This window comes from Amphiura filiformis, chromosome 10, assembly GCF_039555335.1.
Source record: "Amphiura filiformis chromosome 10, Afil_fr2py, whole genome shotgun sequence".
In the NCBI taxonomy this organism is placed as follows: domain Eukaryota; kingdom Metazoa; phylum Echinodermata; class Ophiuroidea; order Amphilepidida; family Amphiuridae; genus Amphiura; species Amphiura filiformis.
Genome location: NC_092637.1, coordinates 59,098,163 through 59,122,706, shown reverse-complemented (window position 1 = coordinate 59,122,706; position 24,544 = coordinate 59,098,163). Strand labels below are relative to the sequence as shown.

General features: G+C 36.2%; 1 protein-coding gene across 1 annotated transcript in view; it reads right to left on the bottom strand.

Annotated features, from left to right (window-relative positions):
- The window catches only part of LOC140163083 (uncharacterized), a 95,777-nt gene that overhangs the window by 35,394 nt on the left and 35,839 nt on the right, over positions 1-24,544 (bottom strand). Inside the window, exons 3-5 of the mRNA XM_072186454.1 lie at positions 6,339-6,482; positions 5,534-5,654; positions 859-4,776 (exon numbers count right to left, since the gene is read on the bottom strand). Of these exons, the coding sequence (XP_072042555.1) occupies positions 859-4,776; positions 5,534-5,654; positions 6,339-6,482 (4,183 nt within the window). The remainder of the gene's footprint in view (positions 1-858; positions 4,777-5,533; positions 5,655-6,338; positions 6,483-24,544) is intronic.

The window sequence follows — 24,544 nt, the reverse complement described above, 5'->3', positions numbered from 1 at the left end:
CCTTACACACACACCCCACACCCAGACACCAAACCACTTTACCCATCTCTCTGCCCTATATGCTATTCTCCCTTACACACACACCCCACACCCAGACACCAAACCACTTTACCCATCTCTCTGCCCTATATGCTATTCTCCCTTACACACACACCCCACACCCAGACACCAAACCACTTTACCCATCTCCCTGCCCTATATGCTATTCTCCCTTACACACACACCCCACACCCAGACACCAAACCACTTTACCCATCTCTCTGCCCTATATGCTATTCTCCCTTACACACACACCCCACACCCAGACACCAAACCACTTTACCCATCTCTCTGCCCTATATGCTATTCTCCCTTACACACACACCCCACACCCAGACACCAAACCACTTTACCCATCTCTCTGCCCTATATGCTATTCTCCCTTACACACACCCCACACCCAGACACCAAACCACTTTACCCATCTCTCTGCCCTATATGCTATTCTCCCTTACACACACACCCCACACTCAGACACCAAACCACTTTACCCATCTCTCTGCCCTATATGCTATTCTCCCTTACACACACACCCCACACTCAGACACCAAACCACTTTACCCATCTCCCTGCCCTATATGCTATTCTCCCTTACACACACACCCCACACCCAGACACCAAACCACTTTACCCATCTCCCTGCCCTATATGCTATTCTCCCTTACACACACACCCCCCCCCACAGATACAACACCAAATACCAATCTCCATCCTCTATGTCATTCTCCCTTAAACACACACCCCACACACCAAACCACTTTCAGTCCTCTATGCTATTCTCCCTTATTACACACACACCCCAAACACAAATCAACTTACCCATCTCTCTGTCCTCTATGCCATTTTCCAGGTACCCATCAAAAGCAAAGGCATGTCTAATAAGCTTCATCACCCTCCTGACAACATTATAGCCTTGTAAAGCATCGGCTAATTGGGATGCTGCAAACATATCCTCACCACTGGACATGCCATTAAAGCGCATATTCACTCCACTGTCATGCGACACAGATGACACAGATGCAGGAGATGCTGCTGCCAATGGGAGCATATCAAGTGGTCGTGAATCATCACAATCTTCTGTTGCGTATTTTGATTTTGTTGTTTGTTTTATTTCAGTGTTTGTAAGATCTTCCTGAGATTTAGCAGATGCCTCATTGGATGAGAATTGATGATGCCGTGTACTGCCTTTGAGATGATCACAAGATACACTACGAGGGAATGCAGCGCCCTCTCGCTTTGTTTTCTGTTCATTTTGTTCTCTTACTCTTTCTTTGATTCTCTCCTTATGATCCCCATCACTTAGTGATACTTTCATATGCTTCTTCTTTGTAATCTGAGGTGAAGGTTTTGTCCTGTTTTCCTTTGGCTTGGCCAAAGCATAAGATTCACTACTTTCGGAATCAGTTGCATTTCTAATTAAACTTGACGAAGCTGTTTTTGCATTAGATTTCTTTGTTGGTGGTGTACCATGTCGGCTCTTTTCCATTCTCTTCTTGACTTGATCCTTTTTCCTATCCACCACTGCACGTCTTACAGCTTCAGGAGACATTGGTATACATGTGCTATCCCCATCACTACTTGTGTCTAGTGTATTCTTTTGTCTTGTCCAGTAGCTATGTAAAGTATTGCTATGTTGTGCATTTGTTTCTGGGTTGACAATATTTGGAGCCTGTGGGGGTGTTCCAGCATTGCTCCCTGGCGAACCAAATGAATTCCCTGAAAGAGACCCATTTGAACCATGGAATGGTACCCCCTGGATAGGAACACCAATTGGTACCATCCTATATAGTCCTGTCTGTGGATCTGCATGTAATTGCACTTGATAAGAAAACCCAGGCATTATAGCTGGATTAAAGACCACTGGTGATGAACTACCAGGAACCATACCTTGACTCATCCCACTTGGATAAAAATTTGGCTGATTTCCTACTAAATGTGCTGGTGATATTTGACCCATGGCCTGCATGTTCTGGGATGGAGATGACATTTGACCTGTAAACTGATTAGGAACAGCGTGACTTATGATTGGTCCAACTGGGATCGGTGACACAGGGGCAAAAAATTGACTATACTGGTTTGGGGACATAACAGGATGGACATCTGGAGCTACTGGTGGCACTGGTGATGCAAGGACAGTTTGATCATTCACAATGATTGATGGACTCACAGAAACTGTGCTCATTGGTTGGTTAGATCCTGGAGCAATACTGCTGGAAGAAATTGCAACATTTGTTGGATTTTCACTTGATGAAGAAGCACTAGGTTGATGTGTCTCAGGTACCCTATTGTCTACATTACAAGTGTGTTCATTGGATTTTATTGCAATTGGCTTCACCAGCTGGTGACCTTTGACCTGATTATCTATGGATGACATATGACCTATAACCTCAGGCAGAGTTGCTTCAGTTTGTTTTGGATGTTGAAGGACTGGTTCAGATTTTTGTTTGAGTTGAATTTCAGTATCTGTACACTGAGGTGGTTCAATATGACTGAAAGAGTTTTTACTTGTTATGGGCGATTCAGAGACAGTGCGGACTTTGGGCTGCAAAGAATCCATGTTAACTGTTGTGTTCAATCCTTGTACATCACCATTTCCTAACAAAGCAAGTTTTCCTGTTGAGTTTGTAACATTGTCAACCTCAGCAAAAACACTTTCAACTGATGAAGATATTTGATTGGATGAGACGTGATCTGATAATGCAGATGAATTCCTTGGTACTGATGACACCGTTGAATCATTAGATACTTTACGAGATGGGACAAAATCTGGGTTAGATTCAGTAGATATCTTTCTCAATGGATGACATAATTCTGATGGCAATGATACAATTGAATCATTGGATATTTTTCTTTTCAACACAGGAGGTTCAACTGAACTATGTCGTCTTAATACCGGCTGTACCAGAGCTGCCAACAGATTTTCCTCTGACCTTGGTGTTGCCAACGGATTCACTAAAGCATCATTTTCAAGGTCTTGCAGCAATTCAGGTGGAGGCATGTGGCCTTTTTTATTCAATACTAATTTGGCCTTGAGCGCAGCTCTTGCCTTTGCTTTAGCATTGTCCATAGTAGGTGAACTGGCTGCTTTTGATAGAACTGGCTTATCAGTTACAACAATTGGAGTGAAATGAGTTGCTCGGGATCCAAAACCAGGAGGTACGCGAAAGTCAGAAAGAGAGCTGCGCCGATTATTTAAGAATTGGTTCTGGACTTGTGTAAGCTCCCTGATGTTGTTGTAACTTGGTTTGTTGTCAAGTTGACATGTTTCTGCAGTGATGCTGCTTCTTTTCTGCTTTCTAGCACCTGGTACCGTAACAATTTCGGAAAGATCTTCTTCTGATGTCCGGTCTAAATCTGAGGTTGTCCGCTCTGACTTTTCTTCAGAGATGTTTTCCAGGCTAATAGCAGAACTTGCTGATGGTATAATACTGGTTTGTTTCATGCTTGCTGTTCTTCTAACACCACCTGTGGATATCGGAAATGAAGATATTGCTGAGGAAGAGCCTTCTGCACTGTATGATCTTGTAAGAATTGGATGCTCAAATGGCAACTCAGGCTTTTCATCATCTGACCATGGGTCACCAAGTATAAAGTCTAAATCATCAGCTGTGTCTCCATCTAGTCCTTCAATAATTTCTGGTGTACTACGCCCTGAACTTTTCCTTCGTTTGAAGAATACCTCCAACTGTTTCTGGGAAAGTCTTCGACGAAGACTACCATGTTTTCCAGGTGTTCCTGGAGATTGAGCAGACTTTCTCTGTGATTCTCTTGGACTTTGACCCAGGGCCCTTGGTGATGACACATGATTAGGCGATTGTGATAAGCGCCCTCGTGAGGGTGATTGTCTTCGGCCTACAGGTGATCCTGTTCGCAGATCTTCAGATTTTGGTATTCTGTCTAAAATTGTTCTCAGTTGCACATCTGGAGATGATCTTGCAGATGTTTTTTCATCAAAATCTATATCATCTTCCCTACTACTCTGCCGAGACAAAACAAGTTCTTTTAATTTGGATGAGATTTCTTTTGCATCTGGAACACTCTTGTTTTTAGTATTTGGTGATCTGGACGGACTTCGTGCTGCATCAATCTTAGCACCATGTTGCTCTTTTCTTTTAGTATGTGGTGATCTGGACGGACTTCGTGCTGCATCAATCTTAGCACCACGTTGCTCTTTTCTTTTAGTATTTGGTGATCTGGGCGGACTTTGTGCTGCATCAATCTTAGCACCATGATGCTCTTTTCTCTTTGTATTTGGTGATCTGGACGGACTTCTTTTCATATGTGGTTTTCTGGGACTTCTTGAAATAAAAGATGCATCTTTTTTGACACTGGATTCATTAACAGAATCAATAGTCACCCCAGTTTCATCTTCATTGCTATTGTTACTCTTTGATTCATTTGATGCATACAATTTCTTGAGTATATCTTGAGCTCTCTGTGATAAGTTATTCAAAGCTGCAGGACTCGGAGGTTCTCGTACTTGTTCCTTGTGAGGTTTCTGCTCCAAGTCATTAGATGATGTCTGCAAGTTTAAGCCAGCAGATTTCCTGAGGGATTTTGCACCTTGCATGCTGCAATTTTCTACAACACTTGATGAATAAGCAGATGACCTTGACCCAATTTGGGTGGTATTGTTGCCATTTTGAGTGACTTTGTGATTGCCATTGTCTTTGCTGGTCACTTGTTTGCTTGCTTCACCCTGTGATGATGATGATGATTTCCGTTTTCCACCAGGTACTGTAATGATAAAGAACATAACTATGTTTTCATTTCTTTATAGTCTAGTCAATGTAAGAAATAAATGGGTGTACTAATTGGAACACCAATGTATTTTGATGGAAGTACCTCTGAACGACATCCTCAACAACATCAAAAAATGTACAAGTTGACTTGAAATGAACTTTGACCTCAGTATGTGACCTTGGATACTGCTATTACATGAAAGTACCCATCATGCAGGTATGACCCAAGATTGCTGGTTTAACCCTAACAGGACTGTGTACTACAAAATACTATTTGATATATGCGCTGTTCGTGCGTGCATCCCACGTGGTGTGATGACGCAATTACCCCAAGTGATATATATGCACGGTTTCACTGGCCAGCGAAGCCCAAGACCTGTTGCAAAACGTCACCGACCCAGTGCTTGGCATGCGAGGGGTCTCGGGTTCGAATCCCACCCAGAACAAACAACTTCTTTCTTTATTTTCTTAGGAGGTTTTGGTTCAAAGCTGTTCATATGAGACCAAATTGTAACCAAAATCCTAACATACTGGTATTTACAAGTTGCAGGCATGTGAGTGGGGTTTAAAAAAAAGCGGAAAATTTACCTACCAAACTGCAAATTCAATGCTACATTTGTGCATATTTCACCGGAAATAATTGAAGATTATAAACTTGTACATGTATTTCATTGCATAAATGTGAGCGTCGTTCGACAAAATTGTTGAAACAAACGTTGAAACAAACGTAATGCAACAAATAGAAGACTTACTGTGGAGTTCATATTGTGATTCTAATGAGAGCTTCCTCCTTCCAAATGATGACAAAGCACGGCATATAGATTTGGAGCTCCCTGGGTCATCTCCTAACTCTCGATTGCATGTTACAGTAACCTTAAACATAAAATATTAAACTTCAGGTAAGAAACACACAAATCAAACTGGCAATTTTAGGGGCCATTTTTCAAAATGTGAGCCTATTTTAGTTTTCCAAAATAACAACTGAAATTTTTTTAGCAGAGTGAGTTAATAAACAAAACACAAGATTAAGTAAGAAACACAAAATAACTCAGCATAATTGTTTTAAGGAATAGGATAGCAAGTTTAGACAGTATTTTTATCGGATTTGAGAGCACATCAAACACACCAAATTGCATGTTTTTGATATTCATGTCCAATATAATAAAAATTTTATGGCAAATGATTCAAAATATGATATTTTTCATAAAAGACCTCAAAGTAAACTTTATCTAATGTGCTTAAAGTGTATGTAGCTGGGAGGAAAAGCCATCAATCATATGAAAATTTTGACCTTTGACATAAAGATATATATTTTTTCCCAAAACCGCCTAAAAATATTAGGTCTTTTTGGAATAAAATGTATATATAAAATGAAAATTGCATGTTTGTAGAATTTTTAGTCAAATAAATTTTGCCTATACATTTGTACATAGCCAGAATTCCAATCTAAATAGACCAACAATTTAGCAGTCATGAGGCCCAAAAGTTTTCATAATTCCTGGGTTAAGACCAACCTTAAGCGATTTAGTATTAACAAGTTTGCAGTATATAAATTACCTCTTCTAGAGTGGGTCTGCGCTGTGGATCATCTAATGACATGCGAGTCAGGAGTCCTAGAAGAGTAGAACCAATCTCCAATGAGATGCCTAGATCATGGGCAGCTGCTTCCAGGAGTGTCTTTGCCAAGGAAAAGATATGGCCCTGTGATAGTTTAAAAACATGAAGTAATAAGGTACATGTAACAATACATTAAACCACTAATGCAAAGGATGGACCATGTGTTTTTCCAAGGCTCAAGACAAAAGTATTTGGAATTGAAAAGTCTGTAAAAATAAAGTATCCCCGAACTACTCCCTATTATTCATAAATCAAAGGTTCATTCTGGAAAATATGAAGCTGAAATATTGTGACCTTTTAATTTTACATCACATTAGAAGACCAGTGCCCAGTAATGCTGGAATTAATGTTTGGGTAAATTCTCAGTGGTAGGTAGAAATCACCTATGTCAATCTTTTCAATCCTATTGTTATACTTTATCCAAACTATTTGGATAGAGTTATTGGATTATTTGCTTGAGTAGGCCTAAAACCGAATTTGCTACACATTCAAAATACCTGATGAGTCACTGCATCAGACACATATGCCCAAAGGACATCACTGACCCTGATATGGCCGTATTTATGAGTTTGTTAAGAATTGGCATAAGTGTAATTTCTATTCTTCAAAATTATTCATCAATTGAAGACATTTAGTTTTGTAGTCAAGATTGAATGATGAGAAAGTGAAAATTTGGTTTGCAGGGCTGGTATAGTTTACATCTCATAATTTTTATATGAACAGCAACGAGACTCAAATCAAATTGGCATGAGAGGCGTCTAAGTGCCATGTATTCAAATTTAAACTGTAATTTTAAAACCTATATTTGTGTCCAATTGGAATTTCAAAATGTTGCTCCAAATATTTGCATTGACATTTTGGGTACTATTAATCTACCTATATAAGCCCGGAGCCCAAGATATGAAAGTATTTTAATATTAATGAGAAGCATACATTATTTGAAAGTTCAAACATAAGAGCAAATTTTCATTTTTGTTCCATAAAAATAGAATTTTAATATTTCACAGATAGATATTACAGTTGGAATAACAATAAACACTAAACAGGGATTGAAGTATTGAATTGGTATTTGCCAAGCACCATTGCACTGGTCAAATAGAAGCTCTTAGCAAACATGTTAAGGGCTGGGGTATGAGCGACCTTGAAGTACAGGTATCTGGAGAAGGGAAGCAACGAGTTACCCCAAATCACAGCGACAGGTAGTGACTGGGCATGAAAGTGCTAATATATATTTATTTTGGAAGGTTCGTGTTTGTTTTAAATTTTGGGCGTTTTTCCAAAATTTCATATTTTTGGCGATATTTCAAAAAGCGACATGCTAAAGACAAATCTTTTTGCACATACTTTGTTATTGCTAATACAACTCTTTTCTGCATACCTACGTTACAATTCGTTGTGGTGATTTAGTAATATTATAAATTTTGTGACTGCATTTTTGCGTTTTCGATGCGATTTTAGGCTTACCGTGATTTAACGTTGATATCTGGTCTTGCTCCTTTTATAATTTTACTTTGACCGTCGGCTTTTGTAAATAACAGAATGTAGATTGGCTCTGAATAAGTATCGTAGTCCTCTTGGTGGGTTTTTTCATGATATAATTAGTTTGTATTTGCATGTAACAACCCAAAATCGACCTCTGAATTCGGGGTTGAATGCTGTTTCCGAATACCTGTGGACTCAAACAAGTGCACGAGTTGCTACTATGGTTTTAGACTTCCCGCATTACATGATTGCGTCAACGCCTAATAATATACTTCTTTGTATAGGTTGAGTGTAGCTGGTATACAAAAAAATTGGTTACATGTCAATGACCATTAACTTCAGGGATAGATCCTTTGCACGCCTTTCTATCATGCAGTATCTTTACCCACAGACATGTGCCCGTGTCATGTGCCAATATTGCGCAACGTTAAAGGTTAATATATATTTTTTGACATGGAGAAGACTGTGTGCTTCTATGGCCTAGTGGTCTAAGGTATTGTGGTTTCTTAGTTGCTGTTCTCAGTGTCGCTTGTTCGAATCCGAGCGGCTGTTTCTTTTTCTTATGCGCTGATTTATTTTTCCAGCGTAGGTCCTAGAAAAACTAATTTATAATTTCTTTTTTATTTATTTATTTATTTATTTATTTATTTATTTATTTATTTATTTATTTATTTATTTATTTATTTATTTATTTATATTATATTATATATTTATTTAATGATGTTTTGGGGCTCGAGAGAACGGACACATTAATTAATTAATTAATTAATTTATTTATTTATTTATTTATTTATTTATTTATTTATTTATTTACTTATTTATTTGTTTGTTTTATTTATTTATTTATTTATTTATTTATTTTTCGATTGATTATTTGATGATTGAGTGAGCAGATTTATCGATTGCTACTTTAGTTGTGGGACTTCTATTAGTATTAGAGTTTGAATGACATCGTACATTAGTATTGATTTTTCCGTTAAACATTATCAAGAATTAATATCACAGGTTTTATTGCAGATAGGAAGTTGGCTTAGTGATACTATCTGTTGATTCAGAACCGGAAGGTGCGGGTTCGATTCCCACCTATGTCTATTTTTTTAAAGACTTGGAAAATTACTGCAGTAATTAGTTTATTTGGCGCGCGATCTCAGTTATTCATTTTCTGATGGCTGTGCCTCTTACAGGCACCCTCCCTCTGGAATCCAAACCACGGTTCGCTCATAACACCTCCCTTAATCTGAAAGCCTTTTGGAATTACAATTTGAGTACTACAATACTACAATTACAAATACATGTACAATCAGATGTAACATGTTGGCTACATTATGCTAAAAACGTTCAAAATAGAACTCATAGTGGATATGTTGATGTACAAATCATGGTGGACCTTTTTTTCCAGGGGGGTAGGCGGATTTGTAAAAAGTGGACCTACTTCCTAACATTTGGAACTTTTTTTAATAAAAAAGCATAAAAACGTAATTTTAGGATTTAGTGTTGGGACTTTGGCAAATGTGGGGAAGTGCAGTCGCAATCCGCACCCTTCTGCGACGTGCCTGCTTCAGCTTCAGCTTCATTATTATCTTATTTTAAGCAGATGTTTAATAGGCCCTATGCATAATTTCAGTAAATATATGTTGGCAACTCCGATAAATAAATGTACTTTGTAACCATATGATTATGAGGCATAAATTATATTCACTTATTATTTGGATGCCTTCCATTACCAACACATCACTTTTTCATTGACATGAATGATAAGTTAAGTTAGTTAATATCTTGCATGTAACATGACTTTGAAAAAATAATATATGGGGCCTAGTAGTAGGCCTATAGTAGTATTATAGCTCATACAAATAAAAAGCATTGGTATGGTGTCTGTGCTACAAGTAGAACAAATGGAAAATATAAATGTTTATAGCAGGCTGTTGAGTATGTATAGTTATTTCTAGTAAATTCTCCCAGCTGCCAAAAGAGACGATCTGTTTCTTGCTGTGCACAAATGGAACTTTTCTACATTTTCCCACTATTTCCGATGCTATGTTATACAAAGCTCGATGAACAAATTATTTAGTGAAAAAAAAGTTCTATCGTAACAAAAAAAAAAAATTAAAAATACTGTATACTGCTCAAATGCAAATTGGCTCTGCAGTAGTTGTAGCATGTGTACTCCAATTAATCCAAATTTTCCACCAAAAGATTTTAGGTCAGGCATTTTAAGCTTTTTTCTTCACACTGAAAAACATGTTTGAAAACTTTATAATTTATATGAGTTTGTTTTAGCTTTAACTTTTACGTTTTTAATATATCAGCTTGGTAAGCTTAAAGCCTTAATGTATGATTTCCGTCAAATTTTGATTTTGTTATTCTTTATTCATAATATTTATTTATTAACTGACGATTTTAGGGTTAAATAACAAGGTAAAGTGAAAGAAACCCCACTGGTTATTTTGGCAATTTAACCTGCAGTTCAAAGGGAGGATATGATAATTTAAAAATTATGATAATATGTCAAACTTTGCTCTGTTGACCTACAAAGACAACAAATTTGACCGATTCCATTTAGGTGCAAGTTGGGACATGTGTAAACATTACAAATATGCCACAAAAATCAGGTTTGAAAAAAAATAACCAATTTCATATTATAAGATCGTACATTATGGCTTTAAAGTACAATTTAATTTCAAAATCTATAATTCTAAAAAATTTATAATTCTAAAAAAAAATTATAATTCTAAAAAATGTGTGAACATTTACCAAAGAGTAATCATTGAAAAATAATATAATTAATGTGTCAAGTGCAATAAGTATTCTAATACCAAGTGCTGCAGCTCAGACAAATCCATCTGTGCACAGTAACGTTCTTATATTTGATGGTACTTGCAGTGGCGGCACCAGGAATTTTTCGGGGGATTAGGGGGGCAAAGTGAATTTCAGGGGGGCAAAATCAACAAAATTTGTGCAAAATTACATAAAAGTTGAAATTTTATTAATTTTCGGTTTTTCTTGGGGAAACAGGGGCAAGAGTTCTGACTGGGGAATTTCCCCATGCCCTACCCTACCCCGTAGTGCCGCTACTGTGTACTTATTCATGTTTGGTTAAAAAAATACTAGAACCTTCAATTCTATAAAATATACCCAGAAATACCCGTTGTCTATTCAATGATGTAATGATTAAAGTTAGAAGCTTATCTACCCTGGGGCTTTTTATCACAGTATTAAAATTTGCATATAACTGGGTAAAGTCATCCATGTATACTTTAGCTTTTGTTGTTGTGATTTACTCAAGAAAGCATTAAGCAAATGGAATTCCAAAAGTTTGCATTCTGATATAAAGAGGCCTCCTGAACTTATGCTATGCTGTATGTATTTTAAGCATTGATTAAATTCACAGCACAACAATAAAAGAAAGAAATTGAAGGAAAGATAGAAAAACAGCAAAGAGAGAAAGAGAAAACTACAGTTTTGGGAAACGATGTAATATAAAAGACAAGGTGGTATTTTCTTGATATTTAACATGCTAAATTTAATAAATGAAATGTAAAATTAAGTGCATTGCAAATTTACCAGAGGCTCCGGGAGATTTTTAATATGGGGGGGGGGGGGCAAAATTTTTGGTCTGCTCCGGAACGCGAAACGCTGAAGGGGGTGGGTGCGGGAGGGGGGGTCCCGCTCCCGTGCGAAGGACGGAAGCTCTTGAAATGCATACATTTTTACATGAATTCTACCTTACATTTTGAATTATACCTAAAATTATGAATATTACAATTGTGAATTTTATCCTAAATGTTTGAATTTTACCCTAAAATTATGAATTTGACCTCAGATTATTGGGGGCCCTAGGGTACTTGGGCCCCCTCACCAAATTTATTGAGAGGCCGGGCCCCCACTGTTTACACTAGTTATTAGGATATACATAGAATGATATTGTGCACACACATAGGCTTATTGTTTTTAAATATTTAGGGCTACTAATAAAAATGTTTCAAATTAAAGGCTGATGGGATCATAAATCGAGTTCATGAAGTAAATTCCTCCTTATATACTGGAATAGTGTAGACATCTCTATTGACCATTTGGCTCATAGACACAAGTGACACAACTTTCAATACCCCCTGGCAGTTCTACATGGCTAAACAATCCTATTGTGAATTATGTCAACCAATGCAACTAAATAAATCCCCTGGTATTTGCACGGATTTAATGGTTAAGTGACCAACAATACACTAATCACAAGGTACATAAAACAAACTTAATGGGATTCTGGCAAAGGAGAAGATAGCATCACATCAGCAAGTTGATGTTATTCCTATTCCAGCATTAATTCCAAGATTGCTGGGCACTGTTCTTGTAATGAATTTCAATATTGCCCTTAGTTGACTATTAAGTGTGGCATTTATAGAAACTTTCAAAAATGGGAAAGTTTAACTTGGTTCTTACATAAATATTGATTCTTTGCTCTATTGCACTTTTTTTACTCACCCTGTATGTGTAACTTAAGGCCAGAGTAATGGGAGAGAACATGGACCTTTTCGAGCATCATTATTTCTTAATTGTATGCCCAAAGTATATAAAACTATACATTTTTGGAAAGGAAATGAGCCATGGAATCTCATGGTGATGTCAGATTTGTTTAAAAATCTTGAGTTTTTGAAAAAATCACAAAAATTCACTTTTTTACCCCAAATTTTTTGTGACAACTTAGAAAAAAATCCGTTCGGAGTAAATAAAATTCAGTTAGCTTTTCATGAAGAAGAGATATGAACTTACGGAAGGTTTTTTTATTTTGTTGAAATTCGTCTCTTTTTTCGAAAAAACATGTGAAAAAAGCAATTTTGTCACTCTATTAAGCTGCAAATTGCACGTAATGGTGTATATTTTTGTTTAAAACAAATATTTTGAAAAAATGAGAAAACCTTCCCTAGACTTTGATGTACTCTCAACGATAGTGCAAAAAATTTACCTTTTGCTTGCATATTATTCGAGTTATCTTGTCACAAAAATCGTGCAATGTTGTCAAAAGTGAACAAAAGTGAAATCGATGTTTTAGTAAAAAGATGTCAAAATTTTGCACAAAACATCCTTATATTTTAAAACGGTAAGACTTTGGCCTAGAACAATGAAGGGGGTTGTATCATCCGTCATAACAAAACATGTGTGATTAAACACAAATGACCTAAGCTAATCGCAGAAACATCCTTTGCGCTCATTTTAGTGGTAAAATTTTAACACAGCACCTTACTCGGGGTAGGACCATCCATCAAAAATGACCAGAGAGTTGGTGAGGTCCACCATTGGGAACTGACTTTTAACTTGTTAGTTTAGGTTGAAATAGTCATTTCTTTTATAGGAAAAAATTTGGTGAAAATTGCATGTTTGTAGAATTTTTAGTCAAAAATAACTTTTGCCTATACTTTTGTACATAGCCAAAATTTCCAAAACTTCCATGGGGGTCCTCATGTGGAGAATGTTTGTACTTATTTTGGTATCACTGGATAGAGGAGACCTATAGGTATACATTAGGCAAAAAAAAAAAAGTTGTTTGTTTGTCCTCCACCGCCCGCTCCTCAGATGATGGCCTGACCAATATTTTTTTTTTTTCAATTTTTTTTTTTTTATAAAAATAAGTAAAATTCAATTTTGTTTCCAGATTTGGAGTATTTCTGGACCTAGTTAGAGCTAAATACTAAGATCTTTCATGGTTGAAAATAAAAAAAAGCCCACCAAATCATTAAAAGACTATGACATGAACACAAATTATAACTTTAACTGCATATTAAAGAAACAAAATGTTGGTTTTTTTAAGTCACCATAAATGATTGTAGCATTTAGCTCTAGCAAGGTCCAGAAATACGCCAAATCCAAAAAAAATAAATATATAAAAAAAAAATAAAAAATCCGCCCACCCGCACGTCCTCTTTCAAAGCTGTGGAGGACAAACAAACAACTTTTTTTTTTGCCTTAACGGCATACATGTACATGTATGACATTTATAATGGAAAATTAGGGGGTGGACAAACCCCCCTTTGTAGTCCATAAATGTCACAAAATATGGCTCAGTAATTCTAGGGTTAAGGGTTATTAAATATGTAAATAGTAAAACAATAAAGTAAGATAATTCTTGCTATCAAATTATATATATGTCACATTTTCAAAATCAATCTTTGGTCAATTCTGAAGTATGTAGGAAATGTGCTAATGAAATAATATTCATAGAAGTTAATCAAGTACACTATCAGCTACAATTTGTTTAACATCGCTTTTAAATCCATGATGTTATGTCATAAGCACAAAGCATATGATGGCTATTTTAAGAACTCATGGGATGGAAAAATCATAATAACACAAAGAATCATCTAAAATCAATGCAACTGTAGCCAGGAAAGATGTAAAGGAATTCCTAGACAAAAATCGGAGTGGCATAAAATTGATTTATTGATGCAGGTAAGCATATACATACAAACAATGGTATAAATGTTTTAAGCAGTACTCAATAGATGTCACCAAAACTACATTTCATACCTAAGATAAGGATATAAATTGTTTAGGATTCATATAGGCCCTATACCTATATTTATTTTGTAGAGTAGGCGGGATTATTTATTTGGAGGGGTGCAGTGCGCTCAGTCAAAAATGCACCTGTGAATTTTTCTCCCAAATATTGCCAATTTTTAATGCTTTTATCGAAAAAGAGCTGATATTCAACATTTTTACAAACAGTACTTTTTATTCTGATGTGCATTTTTTATTTGGGGGAGGAACCCCCCCCCACACACCTGAATCAGAGATGCCAGTCAGTTTCACTCAAAAAACCTGAAACTGGTCAGAAAACCTGAAAAAGCGTGTGAATGCAGGCCAAAAAGCCCCAAAACAGGTTGAAAATAAATAAAAATGAAGTAAAAAAAAAAAAAAAAAAACCTGAATTCAGGTTAAAACCTGAAAACTGGCATCTCTGCTGAATCAATCCAAAATTTTTACCAACAATGTTTGCACCCCCCCCCCACCATACTGATTAAAAATTAAAAAGTTCGTTTTTTCATAGATACATGGCGACAGCGTCCAAAATTAAAACATCTGCTTATGCCACACGTTCGTCAAAGGACAAAACACTTCTATCTCAACCAAAAACCAAGACACGTACCGCCTGGGGGGGCCACTCATATATGAAAGTTGTAAGCATCCGTGTGAAAGAAAACACAGATTAAGGGTGGTTTTGAAAAGCAAAACGAGGATCCGCGATTAGGGTTTCAAAACACTCATTTTAGTAAAAGAAGGGGTGTTTTTTAAAGGATGATCCTCGCTTAGGGTAATTTTTTTTAATTACCCAATTAACGGACATTAGTGGTGACATACATGTATTTATCAAATTATTCGGCACAAAAGAGTGGTTTTTGAGCAATTTTACCAACCATATTGTAAAAATCAGAGCCAACTTCAACAGTGCCAATTTTAAGCTTACCGATATCACTGTACCGACACACGTACGTACGCAATGTCTATCCTTGTTTAGGGGCAAATTTCTAACCAATTCCTTGCTTAGGGGTTTTTTATAATGTCTATTGTTTTAGGGGTAAATTTCAAAACAATTCCTTGTTTAGGATGTTTTTATTTCAGTACAATCCTTGTTTAGGGTTAGTTTGACAAATTTTCGACATCCTAGCTTAGGGTCATTTTTGAAAATCAATTCACGCGGATGCTTACAACTTTTATACATGAGTGATCCCCCCGGGACGTACCGGTGATCATTCATTTGAATCATGTGCACCCCGGATATGGAACACTCTACCTCGTGACATCAGGGAAGCTGGTACACTCCAGCTTTTCAAAGCAAATCGTGTCTGTAAATCGTGTATCGTATATCCTTAAAGAGGGACTGGGTTGACCAGGCAAACTTTCAAGGGTAACCCAATTAAGTAGGCTTAAAATATAATCAAGCCAATGTTTAGTTATTGTTCACCTCTATACCAACAAACTTTACACAGCTCCTAACTTTAATAATGTGTTTTCCAGATATTTATAGTGGCCTTTAAGTATTTCTAACAATTCAGAGATATTCATGGGTCAGTTTTGAAAGTGGCAGCTATCCTATAATTAGGTGGTATTGGAGGCATTTTCTAGAAATTAGGAAATGCTTTTTTTTAACCAATTTTAAAATTGAGTAGGGTAAGGTACACTGATCAATGTGCCTTTTGCTTATATTCATATTATATTTTCTTTAGTATCTTATTGTTTTTATCAATAATCAATACAGTTAATGAGCTAAAAGGACTGTAAAGGCTCATTAATATGTAATTTTTGCCAATATTTTGCTAAAAATCAATGCATAAATGTTCATGGTACTTTTATTTTACATACTTTTGCCCTGAAACTTGGTCAAAGTGTTTCTAATATGTTCTAATGTATAGTAAAGCTGCCCCCTAATTTGCACATTTGCACAATTAATTAGCATTTATGCAAATTAGCTAATAAATTATGCAAATATGGGGCAGGAAATTGTCAGAAGTCGCGGGGAAAATCTTCATAAGTCGCTCAATTGGGCTACCAAATAGCGGGTTTGGCAACCCTGTCAACAAAATCAATTCATAACAACAACAATCATTGATAGCTTTGTCTGTGTTTCATACTTCAACTTCTTATCTTCAATTACCCAATCAATGTATTTTATAAACATAATAGAAAGTTCAACATTTGAGAAATGGAGCTAAAATCAATGACACTAAACGATTATGACTCCCTTAGGCCGGGGGTACTCAAGTTTGGTTTTGGTAGGGACGTGTCGCTGAGAATTTGAAAGTGGACCCATAAATATACCAATTTTTCAAGAAATTTGGACCCATTTATATACCAAAAGTCAAAATTTTCGCCAAATTTAACCCAAATTGTCTTAGTTTTTACAAATTTTCCCAAAATTTTGGGAAAATTTTGACAATTTTGGCTAGATTAAGGAAAAATTTGGCTATTTTCCGAAAAAATTGAGAAAATTTTGAAAAAAGGACCCATTTATATACCAAAATAGGCTTTGAAAAAGGGTCATTGATATACCAAAAGGCTGAAAATGCTACCCATATTTATGCACGTCCCGTATGGTCATTTGTACTGAGAACCCCGGCCCTTAGGTAGGTACTCATATAATAGATTATATTCTTCTCTGATACCAAAAATACTAAACTTGCCACAAATGCCCATTGATCAATGAGATAGAACCGACTCTGCCATGAACTGACTCTGCCATGTTTGCATGTCACTCATGGAAGGCAAAATAGTCTACTTCCTGATTATTTTCTAAAGTAAGGCCATGTAAAGTACAGATTCCACAACTAAGTCGAAAATTATTTTACGAAATGTAAAAATGTTAAAAAGGTTTTTGCGAGCCATCAGTATAGCCCACATGTGGACCAATTTATAGCGTCACAAAGCAGTCAGATTTTCTTTAACAAACACATGAATAGACCTGGCCTACTGTATTTTTTGAGAGTTGACTCCTATGGACTCTGATGCAATGTTTACAGTTAGGACGCGGGACTACCGATTGTTATTGTTCTGCAAGGCTCACTCATCAGTCATTTAATAAGGCAATACAAACGATCGAATTTGGTATTCAAATGAACAAAATTGTGAGTTACACCTTTTCAGTGTAAAAATTTTTTTCTCGGCCAAATGAAAAGCAATAATTTTCATTTTTTCAGTAAATGTCAGGAAAAACTGTAATGCTTGATACTGTATTTTTTTTCAAATCTTAGTGTTAAACTTAGTCGTGAAATTCAGTCATTTAGTGTAAGATTTTCGATTTTGATAGGCTTCAACTCTGCCCATGAGCCTTTTTTTTTTGATCAATCTTTTAGCTTTTCAAAGTAATATAGTTTGCTAAAGAAGGATTTTCCTCAACTTTCTAACGCACATCACCGTGAGCGATATATCATAGTTTTGTCAGAATTTCCGTTTTGATTCCATAATTTTTGACTACTAGCTAAAAATTTTTCAAATCTATGCGTGAAATCTTAGGCTAATACTAGCATTGTGGATCGATATCTCTGGGTGCCCAGCCTGGATACAGTGTTGCCAGAACTTCAATCATAGCAAAGAAATTACCTAGTGTTTCAATTGTCATGAAGGTGACTGGGTATAGTGCCTTTTGTTTGTGTTTGTTTGAAATTGCTTAAACCCACCGAAAGTCATAATGAAGCAGCCTAAACAATACAAGGTTAAACATGGAAGTTTATAACAACCTATTATAATGACCTAAAGGAAAAATCATTTATGGCAACAATGAGCCTTGCATTGTAAGTCATGGTTAAAATATGTTGAGTACCCACCCCACCCCCATAGGCCTACATAATATTACATACCGGTACCTTATAATATTTATATAGCACGGCTATAGCTATAGCCTACATTTAGAAAGTAGGTCCTATAGCGCTAAATTATGACAAATAGGCCTACACAAACCCGAACGCAAGTCTGAAGGGTGTAATGAAAATGCCAACCAGCGATGAGGGGGGGTCATTCAAAATTCACCTGGAGATAGGAGGGACAGAAAATTAAAATCCCCTCTAATAACACGCGAATTTTTCTAGGTTTGGACAGTGGATTTTCCCAAGGACCTCATCCTAGGTAAATAAACAAACAAACAAACAGACAAAATGGTTTTCATAATCATGGAATCCATAGCACCTATAAATTGAAATTGCAGGCTATCACGGGAGCAAATTTCCAAAATTCACCTCATTTACCAGAATTGGGGATTTGGGCTACCAAATCGCTGGTCAGGCAATCCTGGTTTTCAATGGAAAAGGGACCTGGTTGACAACAATTGAAATATCGATTATTTCTGCTGGTTGTTCTTGAGATAAAGTACTAAGTTTGACATTTTCGGAGCATGAAGGAAAAAGGGTAAAATAAAACGGAAATTCTGACAAAACTATAATATATAGACCACACGATGTGCTTTACAGAGGCACAGTGTAATTTACCCATTACCAACTTCAAAGTAATGCGCCATATTGCCTTAGCTTCAAAGCTGCAGCACCCATATATATCCAACAGTCAAATATGTTGAAAAATCACTCATGAACTTTCATGTTCATTAATTTTTCAGGTTCAAATTATTGTTAAATTATTCAAATGCTTATATTTACCCCATAACGTATTTGAGATTAAACATTGACTTTGTTTTATATTTTACACCCTGCTACGATTGGTACACTCAGTCAGCAGTACTAGTGTTTATGCATGCAGGTCGCTATTAATAGAATCCATGCGTGCATAGCTTACCCCGCTCCCACACACACACACACACAGCGGCCATGCGAAAGATGGATTTTAATGTCACAAAAACAAAAGATCCGCCAAATTTGCAAAGGATCCGCCTCACAAGCTTCAGCGCATTCAACGCTACGATAATACGCGATGTTAATTTGAGTTAGGCATTGACATTCATGGTTACAAAAAATAAATATCTGCAATTAAAAACTCGTGTCTTGGAACGATTCTGAATTTTATCAATGAAAATGCAGCGATGACGTCATTGGGTTAACGATTTTCCAACTGCTGATTGGTTGATTGCGTTACTGTCAGTGATCTGTGCATGCACGGTACGGTCCGTACGGAACGATTTTTCGTATGGGTAAAATACACTGATCTTACTTTAGCAAACTATATTAGTTTGAGACGCTAAAAATGAATTCGTAAAAAGCTCACAGGCGAACTAAAGGCCTATAAAAATCAAAAATATCACACTAAAAGACAAAATATGATGCTTGAATTTTAACACCAGGATTTAAAAAAAATGTATATCCAAGCACTATGTCTTTAACTGACATTACTGAAGAAAAAAAAAATATTGCTTTATATTTGACCGAGAAAATAAATTTCATAGCAAAAGGTCGATCGACTTTTAAGCGCAACTATGCATTTCTAAAGAATTGGTAGTCCAGCGTCCTAACTGTTTAACACTGTTTAAAACAGTCTCTTTTTTTACATAATGAACCATTGTGACTGAATGCAATGACGTGTGACACTACAATGTATAATTTGGTCCATATGTGTAAAACAAATACAGGCTATTCATACCTTTTTACACGTTTGCATTTATTTAAAAGCAGGGGCGACGCCACAGGGGGGGCAATTGCCCCCCTATGATTTGCAAAAAAAGAGGTAAAAGGAAGTAAAAAGAGAAAGAGAAGAAGGAGAGAAAAAAGGGAGGGGAGAGAAAGAGAGCAATGGGCAATTTTGAAGTTTTCTGACTGAAAAAGCATAAAAAACTTTTTTTTTACGCTCGCTACGCTCGCAAAGTGGACCTTTTTCGGCTTTTAGTGATGGAGGGAGGGGCGACTATACCTCCCGCCTACGCTCCTCATTAAAATATTTCCAACTTCCAGACACGCCCCATTCATATAATTTTATCGTGCCTATGTTAATATAAAAAACGGCATATCATAATACAATGCAACTTAACATAGGCCTATACCGTGTTGCGACCATAAAGACGTAGATCAATTTTGTTTTATTTCGTGTTTAAAAAATAAACATCATAAACTTAAAAATGGTATATCATTTGACTTCAAACAATATCCAGAAGCGGAGTTATGGTTAGTTAAACTTTGCTCCTTCAACAAAATTATAGCTTTTTTCGTTTCTATGTGTGTCTCTTTTTCCACATTGCTGGCAATAAATATCAAACAGTCATAATTGGCGGTCATTTCAAATCATCCCCAAGTCAACGAGGTTTAAGAAGGTTCTCTCATTGTTAATTGTTGGTTATGCATACCTATACAAATATCCCACCACTTGAAAAGGATTTAGCAAAAGCAAACAAAGACCAGAGTTATTAAAAGTTCTATAGCCATCTAAGGTAGAAGCTTATTATCCACTTCAATAATAGGATTATTGATTGGTGTTGTGACTATCAAAATAAGACAGATGTCGCCACCAGCTTTAGTGACCGATGAATATGACCTTCGTACACATGTTACACCAAAACTCAGAATACAATTTAGGGAATTTACGGCTCGTTTGTGCTGCCGGGTCACATTTCTACATCTTATTTTGAAGTGAACACAAGTTACAATTTTCCCCATTTGGATACAAATTATGACCTCTTGAAATTCAAAACTGATTTTGGTCATTTAATTTTTTGCCAAAAATGGACCCCTTTTCACCATTTTTAGCAATTTCTTCCTTACAAAATTTTGAATTAGGCTACACTCTATTTTATTGCAATATAGGTCTTCTTTAAATTAAAGCTATTAGGAAAGTTCAAAGAGAAGACAGTTTCCAAGGCAATGGTCAGTTACACATAGCATGTTTCTATTAAGCATCCCGAATTTTTCCAGTGAAATTGTTCACCGGGTAAATAGCGGAGAATGACGGCTAAAGGTCAATTTCTATTGGGGGATGTTATCCGGATAATACCAGCCGCCGTGGCCCGATCATCATACTTGCTGGCGAAAGGTCATATTTCGTGTCATTGCATTAAGTGTGGGTTGACCTTGGCGGGACCTATTACGATCATAAAGTTTAACTTATAATATATTTAATTTTCATGCTCAGGTCGGGCATAACTACAATGTACAAAATACAGTGTATACCACCCCCCACTGCAATCAAAACCACTCTGCAGTCCCTTTTATTCCTTCAGTTGTCCATGCGAAAGTAGGATTTTCAGCCGTGATTTCTGATTTATTGAATAATCTGATGCCTATTTTTTCCGAGTGAAAATTGTACGCTGTAGGCCTACTTGAACTTCAAAACATAGCTGATAAAATGATAAACAAATCACCTGACCGTGTCAATTTCTGCTTTCTCTACTGTATGCGCACTCTGTGTCGGAACGATGTCAGTTTCTATTGGCATTACCCGGATAATTTCTCCGCCATTATCCTACCAAAAGTAGGATAATTTCCCCGGAAAACTCTCGCCGCTATTATCCGGAGAATAGCGGAGAAGGTCAGTTTCTATTGGGTAAAATTAATCTTTTATTAGCCGTTTTTTTCCCCGGATAATGGCCCCAAAAGAAACACACTAACAGATAATGGACAATTGAATCATTTGAAATGACCACACATCACTTTGATTGTCATTATCTGTGTATCTTGATGAATATTTATGCCATTCATTCATTCATTATACAGGCTAGAGCTTTTGGCCATAGAAATAGTGATGTAACAGTGACAAAGTTGAAGCTCCATTCAAATACATGTAGCTTATATCTCGGTATAGACAAATCCAACAAGCCAAGTCATGGTCAGGATTTGGTCGGCCATCTTTGGTTCCCCGCAACACCAAAAAGCCGCTTAAAAATCGGTGTTAGATTCTTTTGTGTTGTAAACTGTCATCATTCTTTTGTCTACATGTAACACGGGTGATAGAATGGAGTTAAAAATACCCTCCAAGGCCGCATTATTTCACATTTTAGGTCAGATTGAGCCGACGGGGACCCAACTTTGGCAGCCATTGAGGTATAGAAATGCGTGAAATTGGATTCGTCTATATAAAATTACAGATTCATGTAAATGCCTTATTTTGAACTAAATACATGGCTTTCATCTGAACCACTAGCAGGCTGTGTTATTAGCGCATCTATGACAATGACAAGGATACCAAAATCTGAATATTGATGAATTTTACAATCATACGGATGAGCTAATCATGCACTGAATGGTCATTTAATTATTTTAGCAATGGGTTTACACTTATTTTTGAATGTATTGCCCTGCACTAGATGTTATGCCGTTCCGCTGCATTGCATAGATTATCAAAGAACAAGGATAAAGACCTGGCTCGTAATTCTATAAAATTTTACATCATTAGAAATCACTATTAAAAATAAACACAATACATTCCATTCCATCGTACTAACATTACCTAGATCAATGTAAACTTTAAATAACATTCGAACACCAACATACTTTGTTTAAAAAATCTGACTCATTATACCTACTTGTTGATTCATTTAAATATATCTGATTAATAAGTAATTCGCGACGACGTCGGTGTAGTTTTGCAACAAGAGGTGGAGCTTTGTGGCATCATCGATGTGGTAGGGTATTCTAAAGGTACTCCAGAAAGTCAAAGGAAAATTATTTGACGACCAGGGTTGCCAAACCCGCAATTTGGGCGCCCAATTGGGCGATTTTCAACTTCCGTCCCGCGACAAAGAAAGTGCTCCGCGATTTCGCGACATTTGAGCTACTTTGAAAATCTCACCATGCGAAATTTATTAAATGTTAGGCGATTTGTGACAAAGCCGGCTTCAAAACTTATTTTTGATCCGCATGATTGCCCATTCTTTCAATGGTCATTAACAAAAGCACCAAACAACTAATTCAATAAGCAAAAGTTACAAAACACTCTGTGGTCAGTGTGCTTCCCATGACAATGGGACACACAGGGAGGGGGCTGGTTAATCGCATCACATGTTGTTGCTAAAGACCACTTGAGCTGGAGGATTATCCTTAGAATATTCCCATCTAAATACTCACAAGTGGTTTAAGACGACTTAAGTAGCTTCTTAGTGTCAGCGGGGTGCCAAGTTTCTACTTCAACATAAGGTTTTTTTTTCGTTGGCGGTTCTTTTGAAATAAAAATGTGTAAACACCTACCGGCACATTTCTTTTGAAACGATACGTGACCAAAAGTACCGGCCGTTTTGAATTTGATTAAAAATAGTACATGCTAATGTAGTTATCACTCAGCTGAAGCCAAATTATTGTAGGCCTCTCCCCCCTATATTGCAATGAATGGCATGTCTATTAATACATGTGTTTGTTTTCCTGGCATTTTTTTATTCGTTTGTTCGTTTGTTTATAATTTGTTTCAGCATTTCCCAAAAATTCAACATTTTATTTTCCTTGCAGTTTATTTTTTTCTTACATTTTTGAACATGTTTGTTAGTTTTTCATTATTTCAATTTGCAGTTTAAACATTTTTTTTTATAATTTTGTTAGTTTATAATTTATTTCAATATTTCCACAAAAATTCACAGATAAATTTTCCTTACAGTAGGCCTAGGCCTATAACAAAAAAAATCAGTTTTTGTTAATTTTTTTAATAATTTATTTCAGCATTAAAAAAATAGAAAGATAGGTGTAGAACCCCCTGAGCCGTCTTTTAATTTTTCCTTTTTTTTTAAAACTTTTTTCATTTTTCGTTAGTTTTTTATAATTTATTTCAGCTTTTCCCAAAAATTCCAAAATAAAGGGGGGGTGTAGAACCCCCTCAAATCGACTTTAAATTTTTCTTCAGCTTTTTTTTTTTATTTTTTTTTCAGTTTTTGTTGTTTTTTAGAATTTATTTCAGCATTTTCAAAAATTTCAAAATAAAAGCGGGGTGCAGAACCCCCTAAATCGACTTAAAAATTTGGGCGATTTTTTGGCTATTTGGGCGACATTTCACGGCTAATACCCGCGACTTGGGCTAAAAAGTTTTGGCAACCCTGTTGACGACCCACATTTTTTGGGTTTTTAACTTCAGAATGCAGGACTGTCTGCAAATGCGGGAGAGCTACATTTGTATTAGAATAACATCAAACTTTATTTGGGCTATACCACAGACCATATTTATCTGTAGGATACAATTTAATTTACTAGCATAGGGTCAGTAACACCCTGCAATCAACTAACTAGCTACATCAATGCTTACCTTCAAAGCTTGCCAAAAGAAAATGCACA